The sequence below is a fragment of the Pleurodeles waltl genome, chromosome 10 (assembly GCF_031143425.1).
Source record: "Pleurodeles waltl isolate 20211129_DDA chromosome 10, aPleWal1.hap1.20221129, whole genome shotgun sequence".
NCBI lineage: Eukaryota > Metazoa > Chordata > Amphibia > Caudata > Salamandridae > Pleurodeles > Pleurodeles waltl.
In genome coordinates this window covers 225725337-225739656 of record NC_090449.1, presented here as the reverse complement: position 1 = coordinate 225739656, position 14320 = coordinate 225725337, and the positions used below count along the sequence as shown (strand labels likewise).

The following is a 14320-nucleotide window of genomic DNA, read 5'->3' as shown; positions in this document are numbered from 1 at the left end:
GGTACCAGGGGTACCATTTATTAGGAACTGGCAGTGGTAGGTGAAGTGTTTGCCAATTGTGCAAAACAACTGTGCAGTTTTGGGCAAAGAGATCTGACAGTGGGATCCGGGTTAGCAGAGGCCCCCACTGCACAGTGCCTCATCAGAAACCAAGTAAAAAATGGGGGCTAACCATGTCAAACAGGGTGCCAATTAGAAGAGGGGGAGTGGAGTTTTAATCTCTAATTTTGCACTTTGTAGGCTATCTCCTGGGTCTGTTTACCGTGTTTATGCCCAAAGTTAAAGTGCCAAAATTGGCTGATGGGGAGCCAATCAAAAGAGGAGGGGCAGAGTCAGTCCATGCCCTTTAAATGCAGACAGCGGCACGGACAAGCACAGTAGGTGCGCCACTGGCACCCCGAAGGTGCACCCAAGGCAAGCCTATCCAGTCGGGGCCAGGAACCCTGGTCTTTCTTAGGGCAACAGGTTAAAGTATTCTGCCAACCAGTTACTCACTTTACAGCCTTCTCAAGCAACAAACTGTCCAAGAATTGACCTGGGAGTGAGTCGGCCTACATGCGAGAACTGTGTAGTATTTTCTCTGTCTGTGGGCATTAATTACTCACCAGAGGCTAGTAATGCTGTTAGGTATGACACGACTTTGCATTCTGGATGTACAGATGTGATGCAGTTTTTCTTTTTAAGTGTGAGCCGCTGCTCTCTTCCTAAACACCAGCAAGACATTTTTAGCCTACTCTGGGATCGTAATCCTGATGTCTTGTTCTTGACAGAAACATGGCTTCAGGATAGCACAATGTCAGGTGTAATTGCAGTATTACCACCAAATTACGTGATTGTGAGGAAAGATAGACTAGGGCCTGGTGGAGGGATTGCTATAATTTATAGTAAGTCCTATAACTGTAAAATAGAAGCCCTTAATATCCCTGCCTATGAGGCCTTTTTTCTTTTCCCTCACACTTAAACCTAAGTTCACTCTATCCGGTGCCATGGTTGATTGGCTATGCTGGGGAATGGTCTGCTTCTATCTCCCACTTGATAGCCCCTTTCATTCTCCTCTAATTTTATGCTATCAGGAGGATCTCAGTATCCATCTAGATGCCCCTAATTGCATGTTAGGACCTAGTCTCATTGAAGATCTGAGTATTTTAAATCTTGCTCTGCGCAACTCACCTCCCACTCATGAAGCCAGCCACCTGTTAGATCCAATTTTTGCTAATATGCAAAATCTGGAAGTGTATTCCCTGACTCCTTTGACCTGGTGTGATCATAGTGCAATTCCTTTGACTATTAAAGCCCCGTCTTGACTAAATTGGGTGCTCTCTCTAAATCACCAACTTCTTATTACAAAACTGAGTCTTGAAGAGCCAGCATGTGCGGACTAGAGTCTAGTGGATAATGAGATACAGAACACAATGGATGAAGTTCTGCCTACTGTTTCCAGCCTCTCACCCAGAACTATTCTACTTGCCCTATTTCAATGACGATTGCAGAAAACGTTGTGAGGTCTTGGAACGGATCTGGAGAAAATCCTATGATATATCTGCGAAGCCCCATGTAAGAATGCTATTAGGCACCATGGGCTTTGCAAGAAGACACGGGTGCTTCCTACTCTGCCAAAATCAATAAAAGGCTCAAAATTGCCAGGAGGCACTTTTCAAGGGATTTCTGATCTTAGCCACACGTCTCCAGCGCGTCTGTCATAATCTCAATGCGAGGAACTGACCCTGTTTTTTTTTTTTTTTTTTTTTTTAAAGTAGCCAATATACATTTGCTATTGTCTAAGGACTTAAGTGGCCCCCAAATTATGTTGCACCCGGGTAGCTTATTTGTTGTGGCCTACCCCACCCCCATGATACCTAACTGTGCTTTGCCTGTGGCGAAACCTTATCAGTGCAAATTAAGCTCATGGTATTTGCTGAATGTTACCTCTTTTTTTGGGTCTTCTTCAGTCTATTAAATCTGGCTCATCACTGGATACTTTACCACCCACTAAATTCACCTTGATGCACCTGGTTCTCCTTCAGGTAATGGTGAACCTTCTTAACTCCTCCTTACAGGAGAGTTATGTTCCAGACTCTTGGAAACACGCTATGGTGCTTCCACTTTGGAAGAAGCTAAGTCTTGACCGTAACTTGTGGTCGAATTTTCGGCCCAATTCCTTGCTGCCTTGCCTTTCTCAAGGTCTTGGAGAAACATGTAAATGCATGGTTAACATCATATGCTGAGAACTTAATTATACTTCATCCTTCACAATCGGATTTTAGGACAGGACACAGTACGGAATCCGCCCTCCTTGGAGTTACAGACCATCTCAGAAATCTCCTGGAGGGTGGCATTGCAGCTCTTGTCCTACTTGATTTGAGCTCTGCGTATGATACAGTGCCCCAATCCTTCCTGAGTGAAAGCCTGTCATATCTGGGTCTTGAATGTACCGCACTAGCTTAGTTAATCTCATTCCTTCCTAATCCGACTTTTCAGGTGTTCAGTCAGTGCAGTGTCTGGTAGGCAGTGTTTCGCATCTGGCGTACCTCAGGGTTCAGTGCTTAGCCTGCTGCTGTTTAACATCTATGTGCAGCCTCTTGCAGAAGTAGTGGACAGTTGAGGTGTGACCCTTTTCTCATACGCAGACAATAAACAAATCGTCTTTTCATTAACTTCTGTACAGGATCAGGGTCCTTCAGATCTTAACCATGGCTTGAGGTTAATTGACACTTGATGAGGTGATGGTCTTGGGCGAGAATCCCCAACTCTGGGGTCCACATCATTGACCTTCCTTGCAGGGGCACTTTCCCATCCCCCAAGGTGAAGAACCTGGGTTTTCTACTCTGAAATTCTTTCGATGAGCCCCCTGGTGGTGAAGGTGATGTCCTCCTGCTTCAAATTTGTCCAAAAGACTGTAGTCCAAACCTTAATCTGGTCGAGACTGGATTATGGTAACATTCCATACCTGGGCACTGACCAAGCTACCATTCGTCGCCTCCATACGGTTCAGAGTGCCGCAGCTTGTCTCCTGTTTCGCCTTCTGAAATTTGCCTCGACCACCCTTCTCCTGCAAGAGCTTCATTGGTTTACAATCTTGAAGTGCATTCAATTCATGGTATTGTGCTGTCTTTAAAGCTAGAATGTGAGTTGTCTGCGCTATATTTAGAAGTTAAAAGTGCTTTACCTGCTATCCCTCTCTTTGAGATCTCAGCATCTGGCATTTTGTACATTCCCCAGGTATCGCCTGACCCGAATGGGTGGCCAGTCTTTTTCAGTTTTGGGCCCCAAACTCTGGAACTTTCTTCCAACTTCTGTTAGAAATTGTTCCACACACTCGGTTTACTGCAAGCACTTGAAGACCAGACTTTTATAACTAGGGATCGATCTTCCACTGTTTCTATGGTTAAGTGCCTGGAGACCCTAATTGGGTAGCTATGCGCTTTGTGTTCCAAAAGTGGGGATCACGAAAAATACTTATTTGCAAAAAAACCAAATGCCAGTTCTTTGCATCCAAACATCCATCCTCAGTCAATAGAGAATGTACTGCTGATAAATTGGCCAGAAACATTTGCTTACACTGTTCCCCTGATACCACTTATCTCAAGAGTGATACACAAATGGAAAACGAGTGTGCAAGACAGTCTTGCTACTTGGATCTAATGGAGGTGGCACATGAAATAAGACTGCCATTAACACAAGATCTACTCTACATGGAAAAGGGAAGAATTCTATATCCAGAACCAAACACTTTAAGACTAACAGCATGGCTCCAGAAGACATAGAATTTGGCCATTTAGGACTGCCAGAGGAGTCAATGGCAGTCCTCAGAGAAACAAGGAAAACAACAACGAGAAAGTGTTACATGGCAAAAAGGAAAAACTTCAAATATTGGTGCAAAAAACATAATCTGCTTCAAAACATGACAGAAGAAACTACATATTTAGATATTTAACTCATTTGTTTAGAAGAAGGCTTAGCTTATGCTTCTCTAAAAGTTCTCCTTGTAGCAATTGTTGCCTACACAAGGGGTACATGGGAAGACGTTTGTTCACCGTTCCAGTGATCAAAAGATTTTTGGAAGGAGCAAAGAATACAGCACCACCTAGGAGTGCACCAATCTCTACAAGGAATCTCATTGTGGTACTTATACAACTAATGAAGGAACCATTCGAAGAAATCTACAAAGCAAGTTTAAAATTCTTAACAATAATCAATCAATCAATCAATCAATCAGCATTTAAGTGCAGCTACTCACTGTGGTGGTTCTTCAAATATCTTCTTCAAACAGCCATGTCTTCAGCTTTTTCATAAAGTTGAGGAGGGGTGTAGTCTGAGGTGGGGCGGTAGGGCGTTCCAGGCTGTGGTAACGAGGTAGGAGAACAAGTGTCCCCCTGTTCTTGTTTTTCTGATGCTGGGTATTTTGGCGAGAGAGCTGGGCTGAGCGTAGGGTCCTGTGGGATATGTGGAAGTTGAGTCTCCTGTTCAGGTAGGCTCGTCCAGTGTTGTGGAGGCATTTGTATGTGTGGATGAGGATCTTGAAGGTGATTCTTTTCTTTATGGGCAGCCAGTGTAGTGTGGGTAGGTGTTTGGAGATGTGACAGTGTTGGGGTAGGTCGAGGACCAGTCTGGCGGAGGCGTTCTGTATGTTCTGTAGTTTGGGGGTGAGTTTCTTGTTGATTCCAACGTAGAGCGCATTGGCGTAGTCCAGTCTGCTGGTAACAAGGGGATGTGTGACTGTCTTTCGGTGTTCGAGGGGGATCGTTTTGAAGGTCTTGCGTAGGAGGCAGAGGGTGTGGAAGCAGGTGGAGGCGACTGAATTAACATACAGTCCAGGATGATTCTGCGTACGCAGGCTTAGTTCGTGGAGGTGGGTGCGCTTCCAAGGGTGGAGGGCCACCAGGAGTCATTCCACGCGTAGGGTTGAGGGCCCATGATGAGTGCTTCAGTTTTGTCTGCGTTGAGTTGTAGGCAGCTGCTTTTCATCCAATTGGCGACTGCTCCCATGCCTTCGTGGAAGTTGTGTCTAGCTGTGTTGGGTTTGTTGGATAGGGAGAGGATGAGTTTGGAGTCGCCAGCGTAGGAAATGATGTTGAGTCCGTAGTTTCTGACGATGGTGGCTAGTGGGGCCATGTAGATGTTAAACAGTGTGGGTCTGAGGGAGGATCCCTGGGGAACTCCGCAGGTGGTGGAGTCGGAAAGGAAGGGGGAGGGGGAGTCTTACTCGTTGAGTTCTGCTGGAGAGGAACGATCGAATCCAGTCAAGGGCCTTGTCTCTGATCCCAACCTCGTGAAGTCTGTGTATCAGCCGCCGAGAGGTCGAGCAGGATGAGGGCCGCAATCCCTCCCTTGTCCAGCAAGGAGCGGATGTCGTCCGTTGCAGCTAGGAGGGCTGTTTCGGTGCTTTGGTTTTTTCTGAAGCCAGATTGGGAGGCATCGAGGATCCTGTGGTCTTCGATGAAAGTGGCGAGTTGGCTGTTGATGGCTTTCTCAATTTACTTTCACTGGAAAAGGGAGCAGGGAGATGGGCCTGTAGTTCTTGAGGTCGGTGGGGTCCGCCAAGGGTTTCTTGAGAAGAGGGTTGATCTCGGTGTGTTTCCAGTCATCGGGGAAGGAGGCGTCTGCTAGGGAGCGGTTGATGGTGAGGTGGAGCTTGGGGGTGATGGTTTCAGCGGCTCCATGGTAGTTCGGAGGTGTGGCTGAAGGTGGCGGAGGTTCCTGTTGTGAAGATGGGGTCGATGGTGTGTCCTGCTGAATGCATTGGTTCCGTTACAATCTGTTGGAGCCCTATGTTGTGGAGGTTGTCTAGGAGAGATGCAGTGTTGGGGTCTTGTAGATTGTCGAGGTGGAAGTTAAGGTCTCCTAGCAGAGTGTAGTAGGAGGCTGCGATGGCTTACGCAGTGATAAAGTCTGTGATGGAGTCGGAAAAAGGTGCACGGGGCCTGGGTGGGCGGTAGATGAGGGTTCCCCTGGGGGTGAACGCTGTACTTGTCTGAAGTGGAGGTGTTCCATCAGGCTTGTGGGGTCTTCTGTGTGTGTACTCAGTCGGATGCTAGACTTGTGGACAATGGCGATTTCCCCCCCCCCCCCGGCAGCTAGGGCAGTCTTTCCAGGTGATCTTGTATCCCGCGGGAATGGCGATGGCAATGTCCGGGCCAGACGTGGTGTTGGTCCAGGTTTTGGTGAGGAATGCGACATCCTGGGTGGTGCTGTCAAGGAGGTCCCAGATTTTGGTGGTGTTTGTGGAGGGAGCGGACATTGAGGAGGATGCATTTCAGGATCTTCGTGTGGGTGTGTTGTTGCGAGTGGGTTGTGCCGGATCGAAGGTGGTGGTGTAGGATTGGTGGCAGAGGAGGCAGCTGAAGGGTCCGTGGGTGTCGGCCAATGATGAGGGCTTGCAGTTGTTGTTGCATCCTGAGTTGAGTGCATGGAATGCTGCTGGCGTGTAGAGGTGGCGGGTGGGAGGTCCAGGGGTCCTGGCACTGGTCGCGGATGGGCTTGCCTTTGGTGCGGCCGCTATTAAATAGGGTGAGGGGGCAGGGGAGGACAGCTGGGAAGGAGGGAGTAGGAAAATAGCGCAAAAAAGGGGGCCAGGGCCGTGGGGCAGCGGGGAGAGGGAAGCGAGAAGGGGTAAAATAGATCGGAAGAGAAAAACTGGAAAAAGAGGGTAAAAGCACAGAAAAAAAGAGGAATCAGATAGAGAAAATCACAGAAAGCGCAAGGGAGAAGCAGCAAAAGCACAAAGGGTGAAGACAGAAAGAGGCAGCCTAGCGGAAGAGCAAGGATCTCCCACTAGACATCAGGGATGAGGCGCAGGTAGGAGCCTGCAGGTGGAGGAGGGCCTCGAACTTCTGACTGGGGTCAGAGTTCAATCAGACACGGGCTGCACTTACTGGTGGAGCTACACGGGGAAGAGTAATACACTGACCAGGTCAATAATAGTCTTACTAACTGCCTTGACTTCACTGTGCAGAGTAAGTGAACTGCAGGTTTTTACCATACAGGAACCGTATGTGCAAATACATAAAGACAGGATAGTCTTAAGGACTTAACCATAATTCCTTCTTAAGGTCTTTCTGCATTTTCACATAAACCGGACAATATAAATTCCAAGTTTTTCCAAAGACTCAAGCAGAGAAGGCTCTGCATACTCTGGATGCACGCAGGGCAATAATATATAATAATATATAATATAAAGACTATCATAACAGGAAGATAACTCTATAGTATTGGAGAACCAGTTACAAAGGGTACTATCACAAGATGGATAACACAGACAATCGAAATTTGTCACAAATAGCCTGGTATTTAGCTAGAAGGAAAGCCAAGGGCACACTCAACAAGGAAGAAGGGAGCGACAATTGCTTTTCAAGCAAACACTCCATTGGACTATATTTGTGTGGCTGCCGCATGGTCATCATTGTATATGTTCACAAAGCATTATTGTATTGAAGTGCAAATAAACAGAGAAGCATCCTTTCCATTCTTTTAGGGTACTCCGCCCATTAATAGGATCCCAAATTTAGGAATCTGCACACTGATTAAACCAAATTGCTTTTGGTCTCTGCATCTGTGGGTCAAAAGCAGTCGACCTCAGCGAGCAGGAGTGGAGCCTATAACGCCCTGCATGTCCTTTCTAGAGCAGTACAGTGTCGGTGCGGAACTGTGCTGTGCCACCTACTGGTACGCAGAGGTACTGCTGAAAAGTTTCCAGATCCTGTCTGACACCTGGGGAATGTTCAGTAGGTAAGGAAACTGCAGCTAGATATAGTCTCTACAAGCATTAGCAAAGGTAAGTAACTTTTTTTTTAAACTAAAGTATAGAGTCCCTGGTCTCAGCCATGCATATTGCGAGCTTTATTCATGGCGACTGCCCAATGCCCCCTGAATTGGCACTGTGCCTAATTCACTCTTGCCAACTTAATGGACCGGATTTGATAGTTCAGCTATTGAACACCGCTTCCTAAAGGTACTTGGACAGGAGCCCACCAAGAAAAGACCATTATGGCACTCTGCAAGCACCCTACCCCCCTACTCCTGTATACAGAGAACATCTTTGGTAGGAAGCTTACAATACAAAAAAGAAATCAGGAAAAACAGCACTTCATAGCAAAGTATAAGATTCAGCTTTCATAAGTGCAGAGATGCAAGATTATTTATTTTGTGGCATTCAGAAGACTGTGTTTTAAGAACAGGTCTGTAAGGCAATGCCTCCTTGGCATGGGTACCCCCTGACTTTTTGCCTTTTGTTGATGTTAGTTATGATTGAAAGTGTGCTGGGACCCTGCTAACCAGGCCCCAGCACCAGTGCTCTTTCCCTAAACTGCATCTTTGTTCCCACATTTGGCACAGCCCTGGCACCCAGATAAGTCCCTTGTAAATGGTGCCCCTGGTACCAAGGGCCCTGATACCAGGGAAGGTCTCTAAGGGCTGCAGCATGTCTTACGCCATCCTGGGGACCCCTCACTCGGCACATGTACACTGCCTTACAGCTTGTGTGTGCTGGTGGAGAGAAAATGACTAAGTCGACATGGCACTCCCCTCAGAGTGCCATGCCAGCCTCACACTGCCTGTGGCATAGGTAAGTCGCCCCTCTAGCAGGCCTTACAGCCCTAAGGCAGGGTGCAGTATGCCCCTACAGTGTCTAAGCAAAACCTTAGAGATGCCCCCTGAATACCAGTCCGACTCCTAGTGTTAGGCTGACCAGTTTCTACCAGCCTTCCACAACCAGACGAGTTTCTGGCCACATGGGGGAGAGTGGCTTTGTCACTCTGTGGCCAGGAACAAAGCCTGCACTGGGTGCAGGTGATTCTCACCTTCCCCTTGCAGGAACTGTAACACCTGGCAGTGAGCCTCAAAGGCTCATGCATTTTGTTACAGCACCCGAGGGCATCCCAGCTAGTGGAGATGCCCGCCCTTCCGGCCACTGCCCCCACTTTTGGCGGCAAGGCTGGAGGAGATAATGAGAAAAACAAGGAGGAGTCACCCACCAGTCAGGACAGCCCCTAAGGTGTCCTGAGCTGAGGTGACCCCTGCCTTTAGAAATCCTCCATCTTGAGTTTGGAGGATTCCATCAATAGGATTAGGGATGTGCCCCCCCCTCCCCTCAGGGAGGAGACACAAAGAGGGTGTAGCCACCCTCCAGGACAGTAGCCATTAGCCAAAAACGGAGGTACACAGTTCCAAACAGAACGAAATTAATAAAGGTGCCCGTGAGACAACTCTAGTTAGAACAAGAGCCCTCACTCACCAATTGGTGATATGCTTCATCATCAGGCTTTTGCTCCTCGTCAGGCTGGCACTACAATGCCCCTCAAGGGGGCTCTTTGCCGGAGATCTTTAGAGTATAGAAAATGGTAGTTGTTGAATGCTAGAATGTGGGATTGATACAGAAGAATGTATGAAAGTGAGATTAAAAATGACTAAAGGTCCTCAAAACTCATATTTAATCAGGATCAGACCCCTGTCATGGTTAAAAACAATGGTGTGGGGGAAGAGATTAGCTATAATGTCTAATCAACCCTCAATCAAAAATAAATGGTATACTATCTACAGTCCCTAAAATCAAAGAGTGTGTAGAGTGTCAGTACAGAAATCCCTATACTGCCTCAAGAAAGGTCAACATTTTTCTTGCATCTAAAGTAAAAAATGATCGGTGCGATTCGTCAGTACCAAACCTACCTAATCCTCGTATTCCAATTCGCTGGTTATTAAGTAGTCTCTCAGGTACCTAAAGGAGAAAGGAAAAACATAAACCCATATCACAGAAAAAGTAATCGTGCACTGTGAAGGGATAGGGGAGTGGACCACACTAGTGACTTTTCCCCCTCGTGTAGGGTGTGCAACATAGTGAAACAAAAACAAACAGTACATGTAATCCTCATAAGTTAAGAGGAAATATCCTTACACTCCCTATATTAAAGGATGGGCCCCATCGGGATAGCAACAGGCATTAGTGGTCCAAGCTGGTCTAAATATCTGCTTGATGAGGTGTAATAAAAGAAATCCATAACGTATGGTAGTTAATTAAAGTCAACATGGCAAAGAGGCTACCTAATGGTACTACTAATAGTCAACTTAAAAGCTATCCTAATGGAAGGAGTAAGAATAGCGTAGTCCTAATGTTGTACAGAAATGATTCTGTCTATATGGTCATGAATCATGTAATCCAGTCTAGCGGTAATGCAATGTGAGAGCAAAAAAAAAAAGTACAGTGAATAACAATACAAATTCAAAACTGCTCCCCCCCCAAGCGCATAGAAGACCTAAACACACCCCTAAATTCAGTATTTAGGGGCACCCCAGAACCCAGGAAATCAGATTCCTGCAACCTACAACAAGAAGGACTGCTGATCTGAAAGCCCTGCAGAGACGACGGAGACAACAACTGACTTGGTCCCAGCCCTACCGGCCTGTCTCCAGACTCAAAGAACCTGTACAGCGATGCATCCGACAGGGACTAGCGACCTCTGAAGCCTTAGAGATCTGCCCTTAACCTGAAGGACCAAAAAATCCCCCGTGAACAGCGGCTCTGTTCAAAAACAGCAACTTTTAAAGACCTCACTCTTCCCTCCGGAAGCGTGAGACTTCACACTCTGCACCTGACGCACCCGGCTCGAGCTCCAGAGAACCAACACTACAGGGAGGACTCATAGGCGACTGCGACCTCGTGAGTAACCCAAGACGACCCCCATGGGCCCACACAGCGACGCATGCAGAGAGGATCCAGAGGCTCGCCCTGACCGCGACTGCCTGGAACAAAGAACCCGACGTCTGGACCAAGCACTGCACCCGCACCCGTCAGGACCAGAAGGAACTGAAATCCAGTGCAGGAGTGACCATCAGGCGACCCTCTGCCTAGCCCAGTCGGTGGCTGGCCCGAGAAGCCCCCCTGTGCCTAGCCTGCACCACTAGTGACCCCCGGGTCCCTCCATTGATTCCTATTCAAACCCTGACGCCTGCTTTGCACACTGCACCCGGCCGCCCCTGTGCCGCTGAGGTTGTGTTTTGTGTGCCTGCTTGTGTCTCCCCCCCCTAGTGCTCTACAAACCCCTTTGACTTTGGGGTTGCCTTGAACCTCCAACGGTGGGCTGCCTATGCCCAGGAACTTGAACTTGTAAGTGCCTTACTTACCTGAAAAACTAACCAATACCTACCTCCCCCAGGAACTGTTGATTTTTGCAGTGTCCACTTTTAAAATAGCTTATTGCACTTTTAACTAAAACTGTGTATGTTACTGCTCTAATTCAAAGTTCCTTTCTTACCTATGTGGAGTACCTTGCATTTTATGTATTTACTTCAAATCTTGAATCTTGTGGTTCTAAAATAAATAAAGAAAACATATTTTTCTATATAAAAACTATTGGCCTGGAGTTAAGTGCACACTATCTCTCACTTTGAGATAGTACATACAGAGCCAACTTCCTACAAGGTCTCATGTCTAAAAGATACCCTGAAGAGAGCAGTGGTGTAGGAATACTGGCTAAAAGAATCTCAAAGTCGTGTCTGTCCTTTCTGTTTCATTTAGCACCTCAAAACTTAAGGAATAATAGCCAAATAAAAATGTGTATAATATGTTTAATGGGGCCACAAAAGAACCAGTTAAATGTTTTTGACATAGTTGAACTAGCAATGAGGCTGATATGCAACATTGGTTAATAGCATTCAGTATCAATAACATTTGAATCTGTGAAAAAAATATTTTTTTTCAGGTTTGAAAAAGCAGCTGTTGAGTACCAGGAGCATTTGTGTGCCATGACCGGAGTTGACTGCAGTCCAACAGGTTTTGATAAATCTGTTCTGAAGCTTGCAAATTCAAATAGCACCAATTCTGCTAGCCCCAAACATGCCAATGGTAAGAACTGCTAGAATGCTTTTGGAGATGTTGCACTGATCACAATTCAAATGTTAACACACAGGAACCATTACCATTTGTTGGAATAAATCAGATGACCTCTAAAATGATTTTAAACTAAACTGTATTTGTGCAATTTAACAGGTGAAGCCAAAAAGACTGTCCTGGCGAAGCCAAGTGAATCTTCTCCTGAGGTCACAAATTACTTGTGTAACAAAGCGTGCGAGTGCTATATTTCAATAGCCGACTGGTCAGCTGTGCAAGAATGGCAGAACACTGTACAAGAATTGAAGTCAAGTGTGAATGGTGCATCCATCAATCTGAAGGCTGATTTCAACTATATAAAGTATGATGCATTTATTTTGTTGATTATTTTTAAGAAAGTTAGAAAGCTCATTGACTTTTTATTTCCTAAATATTAAACTTTTTTTGTCCTTGAAAAGTGTGAAGTGTTGTTGCACTTAGAGCATTCATCATCCTAAAGTGTATTGTAACACAGCTGTAGTTCAAGCCTTTTTTATGATATGATCACTGACCAAGTGTATGGGTTGAACCACACTGAATTGTATTCTTATTTAAACTAGTGGATGTGGAAATTACCACTCCCGGTCCTTTCACAATCTAAGTCACATTAACACAAATGCCTGTGCTTTATCTTCCTTACTTCACAGGGCATTGTCAGTATTTAGCAAATGAGTCAGTAGTAGTCTGACAGTAATCATTTTGGCACTTTCATTTTGTATAAGTAGCAATAAATGCAAAGCAGACACTAGAGATGTATGATTTTAGTAGTTAGGATATCGGGCCCTCGATTCCTATCCCATTACCACCACCTCACTTCATATCCCATTACCACCACAGCAGGTGTGCTGACTGTCCACAGAATCTTTCTAGTAGTTTGAGTTCCTGCTCTTGTGGACATTTGCGCCATAATCACAGATCTGATCCTCCTACTTGTTGATAAATTACTTTTCCCTCAGTTTTTCCTCCCTCCAACTCATAGATCTTTATTCAGCTGCCAGTTCCAGGCCTTAAGTCCATAAGAACTGTGCAAAGAGTTCTGGGCAGCTCTCATAATATTTTGCCTGTCCACCACCTTTTTCCTAGTTAACCTAATGGAGTCCACACCAATTTGCAGTCAAGGCCATCTTCTCTGGGCATGATTTTTGAGTTCAGAAATTAGTTGTTCAACGTCATTCTTCTACCCTCCAGGTCCAAGAAATGTTGGAATATTCCCTCCATCCTCCCCTTAACCAACCTATGTAAATTGTTGCTACCTTGTTTGAAAGTCTACTAATATGTATTAATGCTGTTCTTGAGGCTGCCTGTAAAGTCACTTTGTGAAAGACTGTTCAAATTGATTGACCAAAACCTTTTTTCTATTTTTGTTGTGTTCACTCTCAGCAAACCTCATCATGATATGCTAGGCAAATGTTTTAATAAGTCTGCGCTTTATATTTACTTGTGCAGACTCCATGCCAAGTAAAGGCAAATATATGTAGAGCAGAAGGGCAATGGCCAAATCTTAAGGCCAGGTCTCAGCTTGAGCAAAAGCTGTTCTCTAAATACAGGGAGTGCAGAATTATTAGGCAAATGAGTATTTTGACCACATCATCCTCTTTATGCATGTTGTCTTACTCCAAGCTGTATAGGCTCGAAAGCCTACTACCAATTAAGCATATTAGGTGATGTGCATCTCTGTAATGAGAAGGGGTGTGGTCTAATGACATCACCACCCTATATCAGGTGTGCATAATTATTAGGCAACTTCCTTTCCTTTGGCAAAATGGGTCAAAAGAAGGACTTGACAGGCTCAGAAAAGTCAAAAATAGTGAGATATCTTGCAGAGGGATGCAGCACTCTTAAAATTGCAAAGCTTCTGAAGCGTGATCATCGAACAATCAAGCGTTTCATTCAAAATAGTCAACCGGGTCGCAAGAAGCGTGTGGAAAAACCAAGGCGCAAAATAACTGCCCATGAACTGAGAAAAGTCAAGCGTGCAGCTGCCACGATGCCACTTGCCACCAGTTTGGCCATATTTCAGAGCTGCAACATCACTGGAGTGCCCAAAAGCACAAGGTGTGCAATACTCAGAGACATGGCCAAGGTAAGAAAGGCTGAAAGACGACCACCACTGAACAAGACACACAAGCTGAAACATCAAGACTGGGCCAAGAAATATCTCAAGACTGATTTTCTAAGGTTTTATGGACTGATGAAATGAGAGTGAGTCTTGATGGGCCAGATGGATGGGCCCGTGGCTGGATTGGTAAAGGACAGAGAGCTCCAGTCCGACTCAGACGCCAGCAAGGTGGAGGTGGAGTACTGGTTTGGGCTGGTATCATCAAAGATGAGCTTGTGGGGCCTTTTCGGGTTGAGGATGGAGTCAAGCTCAACTCCCAGTCCTACTGCCAGTTCCTGGAAGACACCTTCTTCAAGCAGTGGTACAGGAAGAAGTCTGCATCCTTCAAGAAAAACATGATTTTC

At 45.8% G+C, this 14320-nt stretch overlaps 1 protein-coding gene across 2 annotated transcripts in view; it reads left to right on the top strand.

Annotated features, from left to right (window-relative positions):
• The window catches only part of SMG1 (SMG1 nonsense mediated mRNA decay associated PI3K related kinase), a 1401298-nt gene that overhangs the window by 467935 nt on the left and 919043 nt on the right, over positions 1-14320 (top strand). For both annotated transcript variants that reach the window (XM_069210224.1, XM_069210223.1), the window contains 2 exons: positions 11691-11833; positions 11978-12179. In XM_069210224.1, coding sequence (XP_069066325.1) covers positions 11691-11833; positions 11978-12179 — 345 coding nt within the window. The remainder of the gene's footprint in view (positions 1-11690; positions 11834-11977; positions 12180-14320) is intronic.